Source organism: Cydia strobilella, chromosome 15, assembly GCF_947568885.1.
Source record: "Cydia strobilella chromosome 15, ilCydStro3.1, whole genome shotgun sequence".
Classification (NCBI taxonomy): Eukaryota; Metazoa; Arthropoda; class Insecta; order Lepidoptera; family Tortricidae; genus Cydia; species Cydia strobilella.
In genome coordinates, this window is record NC_086055.1 from 15,901,786 (window position 1) to 15,917,071 (window position 15,286).

The following is a 15,286-nucleotide window of genomic DNA, read 5'->3' on the forward strand; positions in this document are numbered from 1 at the left end:
ACGTACGAGGAAACAGAATTGATGTTGTTTTGTTTGAAAATTGAATGAAATAAAGCAAATGCAACTTTCAATTAAGAATGATTTAAATTGTATCGAACATAATAAAGTAAGCCTTAGGAGGAAAAGAAGGTTAACGGCTACTAAATACATATAATGAAGATGTCATGCCATGAAATTTCACATTGTTCCAGCGCCGTGCGTTGTCTTCGTCGCTACTGTCGTTAGGAGTTTCCTCACGCACTTCCCACATAGCCAATAAGGTAAAAAAGGTTCACTCGACTTAGACCTAACCTAACCAGTAGGTTCGTAAAGGAAAACGCGAATTGACACATGCGACATGCGACCCTCTGCTCCGGGTATAGAAATTAAATAAAAAGTTTGCTATTCGTTTTTGCTTCCATAATATGTTCAGCATCCATTTAATCATGTTTTTACCCTGGAGATTTTCTATAGCATACTACTTATACCGCCCTCGGTTTTCAATTTCTTCGCACTCACGTACAATTTCGCAAAACACGTGGCCAGTACCCGCACGAACGCATCTCCGCGCGTTAAAATATGTATTGACCGACATTACGGCTTTCCAATCGGAACAGGTTTGCAGGGCCGGCCCTAGCATTGTGGGCTGAATGCCTTAATTAATGCTATAATGATGTATGGGTGGAAAGTGAGGTTTAGTTTGACAATCGGTCAGTGTCAGCGAAATGGGAGCTATTTTTCGGTTGTGCTTTGGTTTTCATTTCCGTTCGTTTAACTAGTTTAAAAATCCCAATTGCCAGTTACTAACACGCTCACTGCGGCACCGAATCGAAGGATCCGATACAAAGGCCCGCGTGCAACATCGTATCGTAATCGTAAGGGATATGATATTCTTTACATTGAAATAAGTCTCCCGAGTTATCAAAATGTCACTTTCGTTACCAATTTATGAAAAGCGTGAACTGGATCCGCGTGGTCTTAAATTTTGAGGATTTTAAGGGTGTAGATTTCAATCATTTTCTTGTGAAAGTCGTAATAATGGTAGTCGAATTGGGCCATACTAATTTATTACCGGAGCACCTATTGTTTGGTGAACGTTAGTTGTCTTATATTGTTGTATTTCAAAAACCACAATTGAGGCAACCCTGCACTCAAGTTATTCAAACATAGTGCTATAAATCGTTTAATTATCACATAATTCAAAGCAGCAGCGACTGTCATAACGCAGTCGTAAAGAACGAAGTGGTTACGAGTGCAGGTACAGAATACCCGTTTCAATGTAAGGTGTTCTGGAACTTGAGAAGTGGAATGTATTACTGTATACTGGGATTGTGTGGAATAACTAGATGAAATATTACTGGACACATTTTGAATTACTGTTGTAAAAAATTGGTCAACGGAGCATTTCATGAATTTATTTGCCATGTGAACGAACGCAAATTTAGAGAAAATTTTTTTTTGAGATTTTAGATATGAGTTATGAATACACAAATTTGTGCAAAAACAAAATCTACTTATTTCAGAAAATTTTCGTGGTTCAGCCAACTCCGCTGGAATTGGTTTATAATGTATCCCGCCGTGAGTAACCTCAAATATTCAATACACAATGAATGAAAGAATAAATACAAAACATTACTTACTTTTAAGACGAAAAGAGCGAAAGCACACCTGCTATTGATGCTAGACTAAAGGTTAGCCTAGAGTTAAAGATGAAAGCTAGCCTCAATAACATCAAGTTTAGAGCTAAAACGAAAGTTACATGTCATATATATACCTAGGTATACAGTATGGTTACTAACGTGTTGCATTCCTTTTAAGGTAACTATTGTACCTACTGAATAAATTATTTTTCACGTATTCTGTATATTTAATCAAATGAACCATACATACCTCCAACTAGTTAATCAATTTTACGCTACACGCATAACATTCCTGTACTTAATTCTATTAAATGTTTAACAAAAATAAAACCGGCCAAGTGCGAGTCGGACTCGCGCACCGAGAGTTCCGTACTTTTTAGTATTTATTGTTATAGCGGCAACAGAAATACATCATCAGTGAAAATTTCAACTGTCTAGCTATCACGGTTCATGAGATACAGCCTGGTAACAGACGGACAGACGGACAGCGGAGTCTTAGTAATAGGGTCCCGTTTTTACCCTTTGGGTACGGAACCCTAACAACATTATACCTAGAAGCGCCCGTCCTTTAAGCATCCTATTCTACAAGTTATCACTGCTAATGTATTACAAAATAACGAACCGATATGAGAGAGGCGTTATGCTTAAAACCTTTACCTAGTCCATATTTGACTATATCATAGTCACATTTGTCACGTCACGTGAGAATACCATAAATAGCTTCGTTCTCTATTAAGTATTGACAGAAAGAGACAAAGTGTTACAAGCTTTCATTAGCAGCCCCTGCTTTAAATATAAAGGTAACATACACCATACTACCTTCAGACCCTGCACCTCGCTAGTGAAAGCCCGATGCAGAATCCCGTGCCGGTGCAACTCGATAGCAGTAATGGAAACCAGCTATTTGCTATGCGATATTGATACGTTCATTACAACATGTGATAAATATAAAGGTATATGATGTTTGGCTATAGACCGTCAGACCCTGTACCTCGTTGGCTAAGTGAAAGCACGCAGAACCCCGCGCCGGAAAAACTCGATATCGTTAATGGATACCTATTCGCTAAGCGATATCTATACGTTCGTTATAGCAGGACATGAATATAAAGGTCCCAAAGTCCCAAACACCATAGACCTTTAGACCCTGCACCTCGTTGGCTCAGTGAAAGCACGCAGAACTCCGCGCCGGAAAAACTTGATATCGGTAACGGATACCTATTTACTAAGCGATATCGATTCGTTCTTTATATCAGGGGAAAAAAGAAGAAGGGAGTTTACAGCAGGGGGACAAAAGTCACAAACAGTAGACCTTCAGACCCTGCTCAGTGAAAGCACGATGCAAAACCCCGCGCCTGCGCAATTCCATTCAGTAACGGATACCTCTAGCTATTCGCTATGTGATATCTATACGTTCTGGGTCGATAGGCTCGCATTAGTCTTACTTGTAACCCTGTAGTCACGTTACCTGGTCGCGTGTCACTGTTTGAGGTGTTTTTGTCCATCGTCGAAATGTCTACCGTGGACATGAATCACCAAAATGTTACTCAAAGACAGCTCCAACACTAAACAGCCAATTGACACAAATAATATGTATCCATTAAACGTGTGACAAAACATGATACCCGTTATAAAAAACTATTATAATCATTTATACTGGGAGCTGGAGGCGTAAGCGTGACCGATTTTTAAGATCGATTGAGTCGAATAGACAATTATTCTACTTTGACATAAATGTAGTAGCAACAAATCATATAGCAACGCCTACGCAGTACTCTTTAACTGATCACCATGGCCTGATATCTTGACAATAAGGTTTACGAATGTTTAACAGTGTCTACCACAAAAGGCAGCGTTTCTTTAGATAAAACTGTGTTCCTTAAATAGGCAGCTTATCTAGAGCAGTGACAGCAAAATTATTAAGGAGTCATCTTTAGTTCGATAAGCAAATGCAGTCAGGAAGTAAAACGATTAGGCACTATAAATGCGAGGTATGAATAACAATCGCTCAAAGATTCCATTTGAAGAGATTTATATGGATAGTAGGCATACGCGTGATAATGTAAACACTATGTTTGATTGCATTAAGCATACTAAATAAACTTCGCCTAGATTTATACGACTTTGCAGTTTGAATATTTATTCAAGTTAACACGAATAATATGATAGGTTAGACAGTTCTGCATAAGTAGGTTAAGCAAGGTCTAAAGAATAGAACCAATTAAAGTCATTGGGAAACAGTCTGAACGGAAAATGTCGGTATAAAGGCCAAAACTATAAATATTAAGATAACAACTAATGAACTGCGGTATTTGAAATTAAAATAGGCGACTGATGATAATTTAAGGATTTAAAACCCGTTCTGTAATTCCTAGAGCAGTTACGCAAGTTTTTACGAAAGATTTGAAACTACTTGACATTTCCAAAATATTAATTAAGTAGGTACAATTAATTATTTATATTGGATATTTAAGTATTTAAGCAATACGGAAGACATAAAAACGTAGCCGATTTTTCGCGGAATTGCTTAAAAAGGAACCTGAGGAAGCACTGGAAGCTGTCAGTGTACAAACTACAGGAAAGGATTATGCCCGTAAAACGTAGTCTGTTTGGAGAATGCCTCAATAGCTGGATAGCCTGAAGTTCAGGATCAACTATAACTGTGATACGTAAGGCAAGTAAGTGGTGTTTACGGGCCATTAAGGGGTCAAAGGCGTCTTAGCCAAGATGGGACACTGACAACACCGATTGTCGAATGTGTGACGAAGAGGAAGAGACAGTATGACACCTATTGTGTGAATGTCACGATCTCGCCAGACGAACAATGAAGGACTTTGGAGCAGGTTATCTAAAGTAATTCAATGCACTCTACCCTTGAGCTCCATCATTTGACACATGGAGATGGTCGAAAAAGTTGAGTAGGCAAAAGGTTAGGCAATCTTTAGGGGGTGATTGCACAAAAGATTTCGATGGGTCGAAGTACTCCCGGGCAAGGGCCCTCGAAATTATGATACCGGTAAGCATATCTCTAGATGATGAATTTGGGCGTCAATGCGACGAGCATCTTCAAAGTTCTTTACGCTAGGGACTGGATACATAGGCACCATTACTACACTAACCTGCAGACACGGGCACAGCGGCCACCGCTTGCGCAGCGCGTGAGGCATCTTCTTGCGCGGGGGCTCCTCGGGCGCCTCGCCGCACGCCCAGCGCACGAGGCGCGCGCGGGCTGCTTCTGCGGCCTCCAGCCCGCGCGACCACGACGGCAGGCCCTGGAAAGAAGAGGAAATTGAACATTAGATAAATAAATAATTAGATATGTTGTCCACAATTACTTGAAAATATTTATCGGCTTTGCGAACTATCATCATCATCATCATCATCATATCAGCCCTTTATCGCCCACTGCTGAGCATATAGGCCTCTCTTCCAGTACGCCACTTGTCCCGGTCCTGAGCTAATCTCATCCAGAAAAGTCCTGCAATCTTCCGGATGTCGTGAATCTTGCGAACTATGTAGTGGTAGAACTAAATGTTGTTATTTGACCACAGTTTATTGGTGCAGCCAATAAATGGAGTACACACGGTTTTAAATAATAAATGACAGAGAAGATAATATCCTTCCTTCTTCCATTAGGAATCATGTTTGGAATCATTATCAACCCCTCTGGTATTGCGGGTGTTCATGGGCGACGGTAATCGCTTATCATCAGGCGATTCGTCAGCTCGTTTGCGCCTCCTAATCTATAGGTATCATAAAAACGCAAAAGTTTTTTCCAAATCCACCAGATGTTTAGTATCCTATTCCGTGAAGCCAGGGTCGGACAGTATTTTAATTAGGTACTTGTAGGTATTTGAAATACAAATACGTATTTTGTATTTGTATTTCAATTACTACTCGAATAAGTATTTTGTATTTGGTATTTCAAATACCGTACTCACATGTATTTAGTATTTTGTATTTCAAATACCTGTCACCAAAGTATATTGTATTTTATATTTCAAATACAATTTGCGCAAATACAATTTAAAATGTATTTTGTAATTTGTATTTGAAATAGGTACGATGAAGCCAGTATTTTGCTGCGTGAAGCATAACAATCCGTTTACTCATTTTCTAAAACATTTAGCAAAATCTATCATTTTGATTCAAATGAATTGGCCTTGCTTACGACATTCAATAGCAATAATTGGTAAATAAAAAAAGATATCAATCGCAAAATGGTTTCGTTCAACGCCCTTGCCTTTTGATAGGCGTACCATCAACAAATCCATTAGGTAGTGCTTAGCGTAGAAAATAAAAGTTTAATTCGTAAAGTGCTTGGCCTTTAGAACTGCACTTTAATTAATAATAACTAATTGTTATTTGTTGATATGAAATAAAATAAGTAGCGTTAATAAACCTAACGAAAAAGATTTAAAAGTGGTATCAGATGGATAGACGATAAGTAATGATTTGTTGGAAGCGGTGTGAAATGTCCGTTGACCTCCGTTGACAGGATTACTTTAAACACTGTTATTTGACAACTATTTGACAAGAGCGACGAGACAAGCTTAAATATTTTAGCAAAAAAAAAGACTCCGCAATCCGTCTGTCCGTCCGTCTGTCTGTCTGTCACCAGGCTGTATCTCATGTGATAGCTAGAAAGTTGAAATTTTCACAGATGATGTATTTCTGTTGCCGCTATAACAACGAATACTAAAAATAGAATAAAATAAATATTTAAGGGTGCTCCCATACAACAAACGTGATTTTTTTGCAGTTTTATGCGTAATGGTACGGAACCCTTCGTGCGCGAGTCCGACTCGCACTTGGCCGGTTTTTTTTACTGTATATCTGACAATGCGCATAATGTCTGAAGAAGCGAAATGAATCCCCTACTATTTACTCATTCACTTTCAGACCCCAAATTCTCAGTCTAAGTGCCAAATTATACTACAGTATCATCTTGTGTGTAAATTGTACCACTTAATAATCAAATTGTTAAATGGGGCATTGTCTATGAAAAGGGACCTTATTGTCGATGGCGCTAACGCCGCACAGCGTCGCGCGGCATCGTTAATAATGGCGTAAGCGCCATCGACAATAAGGTCCCTTTCTATAGAAAATACCACAAATTGTAGACATTAATCAAGTTGGTCAAACCAATTTTGTCGGTAGAAAAAGGCGCGAAATTCAAATTTTCTATGGGACGATATTTTAAATTTGCCGCCTTTTTCTACTGACAAGATTTGTTAGACCAACTATTATGTAACTATTATGTAACTATTATGAGGCCGGCATCATCGCTCAGCGACGGTGGCCTTTTTTCGTAAATAGATAAAAAAAAACCTGTGCCATTGACCTAGCGCTTCTTTTCAACGCAAGAGCTAAAACAAGAGCATATCAATTGAATTACACGCCGCGGATCGTAGTCAAGGACGGGTTACGCACGCGATCTTATCTCATACAACATAACGGCTTCAAGACGGTCTACGCATTGGATGCGGTTCCGTACGCCGCTTCGGTGTGAGAGCGAGACCGCGCTATGAACGTAAGATGCTGTCTCACTCACACACCGGAGCGGCTTGCGGATCTTTATCAGTGTGATAACCGCGTAAAACTCTCGTAAACGGTGCAAGAAAGCGATGAGTTTAGTGTTTCATTACACTGCCGCATTTGATCGATCTATTGTATTCGTATTATTCATATTAATTTAGGCATTTCCGGCATTTCCGGACCGATATGACCTTCAAGAAAAGAGCGTACTCCCATCTTAAAGGCCGGCAACGCACTTACAACCCCTCTGGTGTTGCGGGTGTCCATGGGCGGCGGTAATCGCTTAACATCAGATGATCCGTCTGCTCGTTTGCCTCCTATTTCATAAAAAAAGGCAATGTAGGTACCCGCACGCGGCGTCTGAATGAGTCAGTGAGTTATCAAAGTTCGTCAATGACTTCCTTTTTTTTTCCTATCTGGCTTTTTACTCCCCGCAATTTGGCACAGGGTGAATTTGCCAATGTCGGTTTTTGACTTTCACACGTGAGGAGAATGTTCGGTATTCTTGGGAAAATTGTCTTAACGTTTGAGAGAGTGAAAGTGACAGATCGAGACAGGTGCTAGTGTCAATGTCGTAAGATAATAATCAGTAAATAAGATAACAACTGTCTTTGCGTTGTGGTGCACGCAAATGTGCACTGTACAAGTGTACAGATATGGTTTCGTGCAACCTACTCGTAATAAAAATTGGTAAAATGTCTGGAGACAGATAAGATAGAATATTTGAAACTGGCTGTCTCTAGTTAAAGGTGGGATCTCATAATTTACGAGAGAAAACTGACGGATCTCGTCTTGATTCATTTTCATTTTATTTCTATCGCTGTGCAGATGCAATTAATTACATACACACCTTCATTATTTTTCTTTCCGTCATGTCATGAGATGAAAGTCACGTTTTGTTAATATCACCATTAATAACGAACCTAACCTACCTACCTACCAACGCTTTTTCCCCAAAGTGTAATGGTTTCACGGATGTCATACTAAATCAATAGGTAGGTAGGTTAGGTAACTAAATTTAAGCATTTATCCATACTAATATTATAAATGCGAAAGTCTGTCTGTCTGTCTGTGTGTTCCCTCTTCACGCTTAAACCGCTGAATCGATTTAGATTAAATTTGGCATAGAGATAGGTTGAGTCCCTGAGAAGGACATAGGATAGTTTTTATCCCGAAAATCATCCCTTAAGAAAGTAAAAAGCGGGGTGGAATTGAGATAATTAACGAAGTGCCTGCTAATTTGTGTGCATATTTTGTATTCCCTTTACTAAAAGAAATACAAATCAAACTCCTTTCTGATAAGAGCTTGCAGATTTAATAATGATATTTTCTCAAAAATTGATATATTTAATGACTCCTTGTCTAAATTTAAACGTCAAGTACTTCTGGTTTTAAATAAACAATCGAATTAAATACACTGTAACTTTACACTTAATTGCAAATGTAATGTATAAAAATAGTTTTATCTTCATTAATTTGGCCCCTGTCCTAATTCGACCCTCGTTGTTAATCTTTAAGTTTAGTTATCCCGTATTTTGTTTTTCTTTAATGAGCTATTAAGTGGTGGCAACTGTGCTGGTTTATGAATTATGTATAAGACACTAGTTATAAGAAACATGTACCGTTTGTACCCAAATAAACATTAAAACATTAATATGCTCAAATTTAGATTGCTATGAAAAATTTTCCAGGCGCTATTCTTACTCTAGCTGCGGTTACTAAGTCCACGCAGACGAAGTCGCGGGCAAAAGCTAGTAACAGATAATACAAATAAAAGAATAAATAAGATAGAACTGAGGTAATAGAAGATACTGAGATGTAAATATGGAAGTTATACAACACAAAAATACGTTCTAAGCGTTTAGTGATAATTATTAGTAATGCATTTCTATCCGATATGAATTTAATAACATATTTTTTGTGTAAATAAGTATTAGGTATAAGCTTTGAAAAAACACAAAGTATACCTAATGCTTAATCTTACTTTTAATGTGTAATTTTTCTCATGTAAGTGAATATTGTAAGGCAGTCCCAGTTTCTCATCCAAGGACAGACGGAATGCAAACCCGACTGCAACTTGTATGTGAACTGCACGCGGACGTTGCAGTTGAAGTGCAGTCCGCTTGCAGTTCACATACAAATTGCAGTCGGTCTGTATCGGCCCTTACGGTATTTGGAAGGCAAGAGTGAAATAATCTACATAACATAACTGGCGCAATACTTTTGTCGATCAACTTTCTTCCGCTGACTCAAAGGCGTTAGATATTTATGCTTTTGCAAGTTATATACATATTTTTATTGTCAGTAGGGCCATTTGTCTTGACAGCTTGTTAATTTATGACCGATATGGACCAATAAAACGTTAGTACGGTCAGTGTAAGAGATATTTTATAGCGTATTTATACATAGGTACACTCATGGACAAATTTAGAGGAACGCAAAAAAAAAGTTTAATTACGAATTTTGAAATTGCTTTTAGTGCTGTAATCCAGTAATTAAACCTTTTTGCGTTCCTCTTTGTCCATGAGTATATATTAGGTAAAATATCTATTACATATAATTACTTTAATTGGCATATTGGAGTATTGGAACCCGGACACGCTTACCACCGCAAATTAGCTGTTAACGACATCTATCATGCATGTCTGAAAAAAATCAAAACGAATAATTGGGGCATTTTATATGAAAAGGGACCTTATTGTCGATGGCGCTTACGCCGCACAGCGTCGCGCGGCATTGTATTTATTTCGGAGCATCGTTTATAATGGCGTAAGCCCCATCGACTATAAGGTCCCTTTTTATAGAAAATACCATAATTAGTTAAAGCGTTATTACCGCTATGCTTAATCAATGAATCGATAAAATATGCAATACGTATAATCTCATAAACGTTATCATCCAATTAAAATTGGAGAAACATTAAATTTTGGAATAAATACACACTGGCCCACCTACGCGCGTTGCCGCTAAAATTATTACGTAGACTGTAGACTGCCCCCTCACAACGAGATGTCCCCAATTCCGCCGTGTCACCTATAAATCAGGCTGGCGGATGCCACAACCATGGCACTAATAGGGCGCGTAACGTTTGGCACAGCGGGATAGGTCAGTTACACACCTACGCCGCCCGCCAGGATATGAAATGTGCAACACATTGACAGGTATGATAGTAGACTTGTATATAACCCGCCTACTTACAATGCCTGTATAATTACATAGATGGACAATCTACTCACCTCACAAGTCACAACAGGACTTCATGTACCAAATTTTGCTGTGTCACCCACAAATAAGGTTAGCGGATGCCACAACCATGGCAATAATGGGAGTTTTCAGAAAATAGTAGTAGTAACACTTTATTGCATAAAACAAGTACATAATACAGAGAGGATACAGTAAATGTGTACAAAGGCGAACTTATCCCCTTAAGGGATCTCTTCCAGCTAACCTTTAAGTAACTGAGAGATACAAACGAAATGGTAGTCAAACTAAGATAACATGTACATGAAGGCAAAACTTTAAAGAGATAGCTAACCCTAGAAACATAAACAAATACAATACGATGCATTAGGTGCAAAGGCAAAACAAAATAACTACATATCATAAAAACAAAAAAAAAACAAAAAAATATTAATACATACATACTTAAAAATACATAACTACATCTATAATAGTGTACCCAATTAGCGTAAGTAGTTAAGAAAAGTTAATCGCTGTCAGTTTTGTGACGATAATTTAAGCATGAAATGTTTATGGGTATTAAACTTTTTGCCTTTTTTTACATTGTGATATCGCTTATAGTTTATGAAGTGAACACCAACATTAAGATTTTATTGAAATTTAATGCTTAATTACCGTCACAAAACTCACAGTGATTAACTTTTCTTTAACAACTCACGCTAATTGGATTGAGACACTATTTTCTGAAAACTCACTAATAGGTCGCCGTAACATTTGGCATAGAGGGATAGGTCAACTACACACGCTGCTTTGTGCATGATTGTGACGCCGCCCGCCAGGATATGAGATGTGAGGACGCCAGGACTTGAATATATTGTGAAAACGTTGCGTTAGATACTTACATGTAAGACGGCGGAAACCGTCAGTATTATCACCTTCGAGGTTAAGGTCAGACAAAACCTGTTCTTTATGTTGAAACGAAAGAATACTACTGTTTTGCAATTCACTCTCGAATAACACGTAAAAGTTGGCACAGTCATAATTTACTTTTCTTGTATGTTACATTATTTATATTCATGGATATTTTATTGCCAAGTGACTTAATTAAAAGAGAAATTTTCACACTAGCATCAGTAGCTAAAGCAATAATTAGATGTAAGGTTTAAACGCTAATTAAATGATCTTTAGGTGATACAAGAATATTAACAACTTAAGTGCTAGGTTTAAAGCTAGATAATAATTTTATGGACATTCCAAATCAATAAGATATTTATATTGATTTTAATGATATGTGTGTTTCTCTGTATTATTATATATGCATGAAATAACGCAATAAAGGCGGACTTAATGCCAATAGCACTCAGCTGTTTTTGTCATAGGCGCCTTCCGACATCCGATATCGGAAAGGCGTTTCCGATAAATTCAGCCATGTCGGAGCCCCCCGTCAGCTGTCGGACCGATAATATTTGTTTGTGTGGGTATGTGTAGGCATAATGTTTATTGTAGTGTGCGTGACCGCTAAAGACGGCGCACGGGCGCGCCCCCGCGGCCTGACTACGGGTATGTACCTATATGTAGGATCCTAATTCCTCGCTCTAAAGATGACCCGTTTTACCTTTTTGCTACAGAACCCTAAAAACTAGGCTTGTAAATAATAATAAACAGTGAATAACTAGTTTGTAAATTAAAAGTGACAGCGCGTGCGCTTACGCAAGCGGGTGCGACTCATTAGGAAGCGGTGTGACAAGCTCACAGGAATTCTGCGCACGCTTAACCGAGGCAAAAAACCGGGGCTTGTCGCTGTTGATGAACGGACAGTAAAGTTAAGACTAGTGACTAAAATTATGGAACATTAGTATTAAAACTATTTTTATTTAAAAAAAATACTAAATAGACGTAATAGGGCGAAATGGAACCAACGCCCAAAATCTTGTGCGTTGCCTTAATTGCCTTGCCTTAATTGTAATTAATATTGTGCATGGCAGATATGATTTAAATGTAAAATAATTATATAATTATTAGGTACATATATAAATAATAATATTATGTATAGATTAAATAAGTATGTTCCCGTATGTGGAACTATGTTGCCGTGCCCTAACAGGGCGTCACATGAACAGCTTATATTTAAGAACACCTGTACCTGCTATGTGATATGCAATAAATGATTTCAATTTCAATTTCAATCTGTCAACCACATTTTAATTTTCTAAGTGCTTAATTTTTGGGGTTCCGGGATTCTTTTGTGATTTATTTTGCTAAACTATGCCCAAACAGTATTGAATAATTGATAGACACCAATTACCAATGATATTTGGACATAGTTTACTGGACGGGATCACAAAATCTTGCACAAATCACCCTCCCTCCCTCACTTTGCTTCCTCTGTTCGGATCGGTGTAAAGTTAGCTTAGATGGACTCTAATAAATATTTGTCTGTACCTTCCCCGCCTCATGTTTGGCGGCGGTCACGTGGGCGGGGACAAATGAAAATGCAGCACTTCTTCACATGGCAACCCTACTCCTAAATTACTCAGTATTTAAAACATTCAAATCTACATTCCTAAAATTAATTCATGCACACCCATCGGAACGATTGAATCCTTTCAACACAGACCGATGCATTGTTCGCTTGAACTTTTGCCGACATTTTGCCGAAATGTTGCAAGTCCGATCGAGCGGATGATATGTACCGATCTGGGCTATGATGTTTGAAGGTGCTATATTGTATTGTATTAATTTAATTCGAGCAACAACATGGCTCATAAAAGCTTTGAAAAATAAAAATAAAAACAATTAAAATATACAAACGTACAAATTAAAATATGTATTACTAAAATATTAACTAACTTACAGGAAACATGTCAAAAATAAAAGAATAATAATCAAGAAATGAATCACATATGATTTATATAGAATTTCAAATAAACTAAATTTAAATCGAATGTCATGGTCGCGTAAAAATAAGTTACATGTCCTTCATAAAGTATTAGAAACAAGTACATTTTTTTGACATAAAAGAAAAATTTAAAAAAAAAAACACCGTCTTGTGCGATATTTGAGCTTGCGACTCTAGTCCCAAGTCCCTTCTCAATTCTCATTCCACTCAAAGACTACCGGGTTTTTTTTACGGTTTAGTCTATCGAATCACCAATAGTGTATCGAATGTGCACTTTCCTGCGGCCGTGAAACGTCCGTGTCAGTGGGCCGCGATCGCCATGGCCGTCACGTCCATGGGTGCCCGGCTAGGATGCGGTGAAAGCGAATGTCAACAAGGAAATCAATGCGTCATTAGTTTGGGAACATTTTCTAATAAGTACTAAATTTTACTTTTTATCTACCGTTTTCATGATGCAATGCAAATATAACAATTAGCAGGAACGAAACTTTGTCTCCTAGACCAGCCCAACTCTAAAGGTCTAAGGGTGTCATGTCTACCCGGCTAGGATGCGGTGAAACCCGAATGTGAACAAGGAAAACAATGCGTTGCGCAAAGGATTTTCTAATATAAACTAAATATACATGTGTAAGTACATGATTTTACATTCGCCGATATAAACGAATTTATAAGATTTCAATTTATTACAAAAACAGAAGGTTGTGAGTTTTTTTACTGCGAAATTATTGCAAATATTGTATATTATTTACTCACTGCTCTTAACTGAATCACTCCGATCTTTAAATGTACTAATACCAATTAAATGTAGTTAAACATTGACGTTAATAAATATGTCACCCTCCATTAAGCCCAAAGTGAAACTTTTTAATTAACAAAAGGGTAAATAAATAAAGCGGCAGTCAGGGTAGTTAAGGACAAACGAATGGTTGACAACACCAATTAACTGCAGCCTTATCTGCGAGCAATTCGAAAGGACATCTGTCTCAATATAGACTTGGGTTCCGCCTTAATTTACGAGTAAGTAATCCAATTATAATGTGGAATAATAATGTAAGTATTTATAAATGGAAGTGATGATGATGATGATGTATGGATCCAGAAAGGTCCAGAAACCACGCCAAGTGCTGGATCAGATAGCACATGCAAAAAGACCTGTTGGGACGCCCGATGTTAAGATTTAGGGACTCCTGCAAGCGCGACATGGAATGCTTTGGCATCGGTACTGGCTTTTTTCAGCATCGAATTGAACATGAAAATTCCATTCAAAAGTTTGTCTTTCTGCGTTGTTCCTGTTCCTCTTATCCCAACATTGATTAAACAAATTATTAACAGGTTACCTACATAACTATACATAATCCAAGTTATCATATTTGTTCAGAAAAACGAAAATGCCAAAGCTCTGATTGATGGTAATTTAATAACATCATTAAGCATACATAACATATGCGCAAGTAATTTGCTTTTTGGAATCACTCGAGTGGACAAGATAAGTGTCAAGGTTTCCATTCATTTTCGTTAACCAATTATGTATATTCATGAAATACCTGATGTTTAAGAAAAATAACATAAATGAACTCACAAATCACAATTATAAAAAGTATAAAATACTAAGTCCTGCTAGATTTTTTGCGCAGCGGTTTCTTCTTTACCATAATTGACGCAGACTGACAATTAAATCTAAGTCATTTTGTAACGTATTGAACAGTCAGTGTAAAACCATTAAATCGATAGAAAACATGTACTTAGTGAGTTCTAACCTCCTCGGCGCTCTGAATAGTGGCAATGATTTTGGTTTAAGAAAAATACAAAAAAGGGTCAAAGGTTATGTCCAGTATTTTGGACGTTGCCGAATTAAGGGTTAATGGCATTTTAATAGTGTCTTCAGTCATGTAATTAAACTTATGCATCCATAAATTAAAGTTGACAAACGAATTGAAGATACGCTCGAAATGATACGTTATAAACATGAACTTAATTAAACGTAGACATTTATCAGCGTGTTGACATCTGCATTAGGTTGCAAGTTTAATGTTAGCAATGACAGAATAATTAT

General features: G+C 37.6%; 1 protein-coding gene across 1 annotated transcript in view; it reads right to left on the reverse strand.

Annotated features, from left to right (window-relative positions):
• LOC134747665 (disheveled-associated activator of morphogenesis 1) overlaps positions 1–15,286 on the reverse strand; it is a 108,397-nt gene that overhangs the window by 70,630 nt on the left and 22,481 nt on the right. Inside the window, exon 3 of the mRNA XM_063682273.1 lies at positions 4,736–4,888. Within this exon, the coding sequence (XP_063538343.1) occupies positions 4,736–4,888 (153 nt within the window). The remainder of the gene's footprint in view (positions 1–4,735; positions 4,889–15,286) is intronic.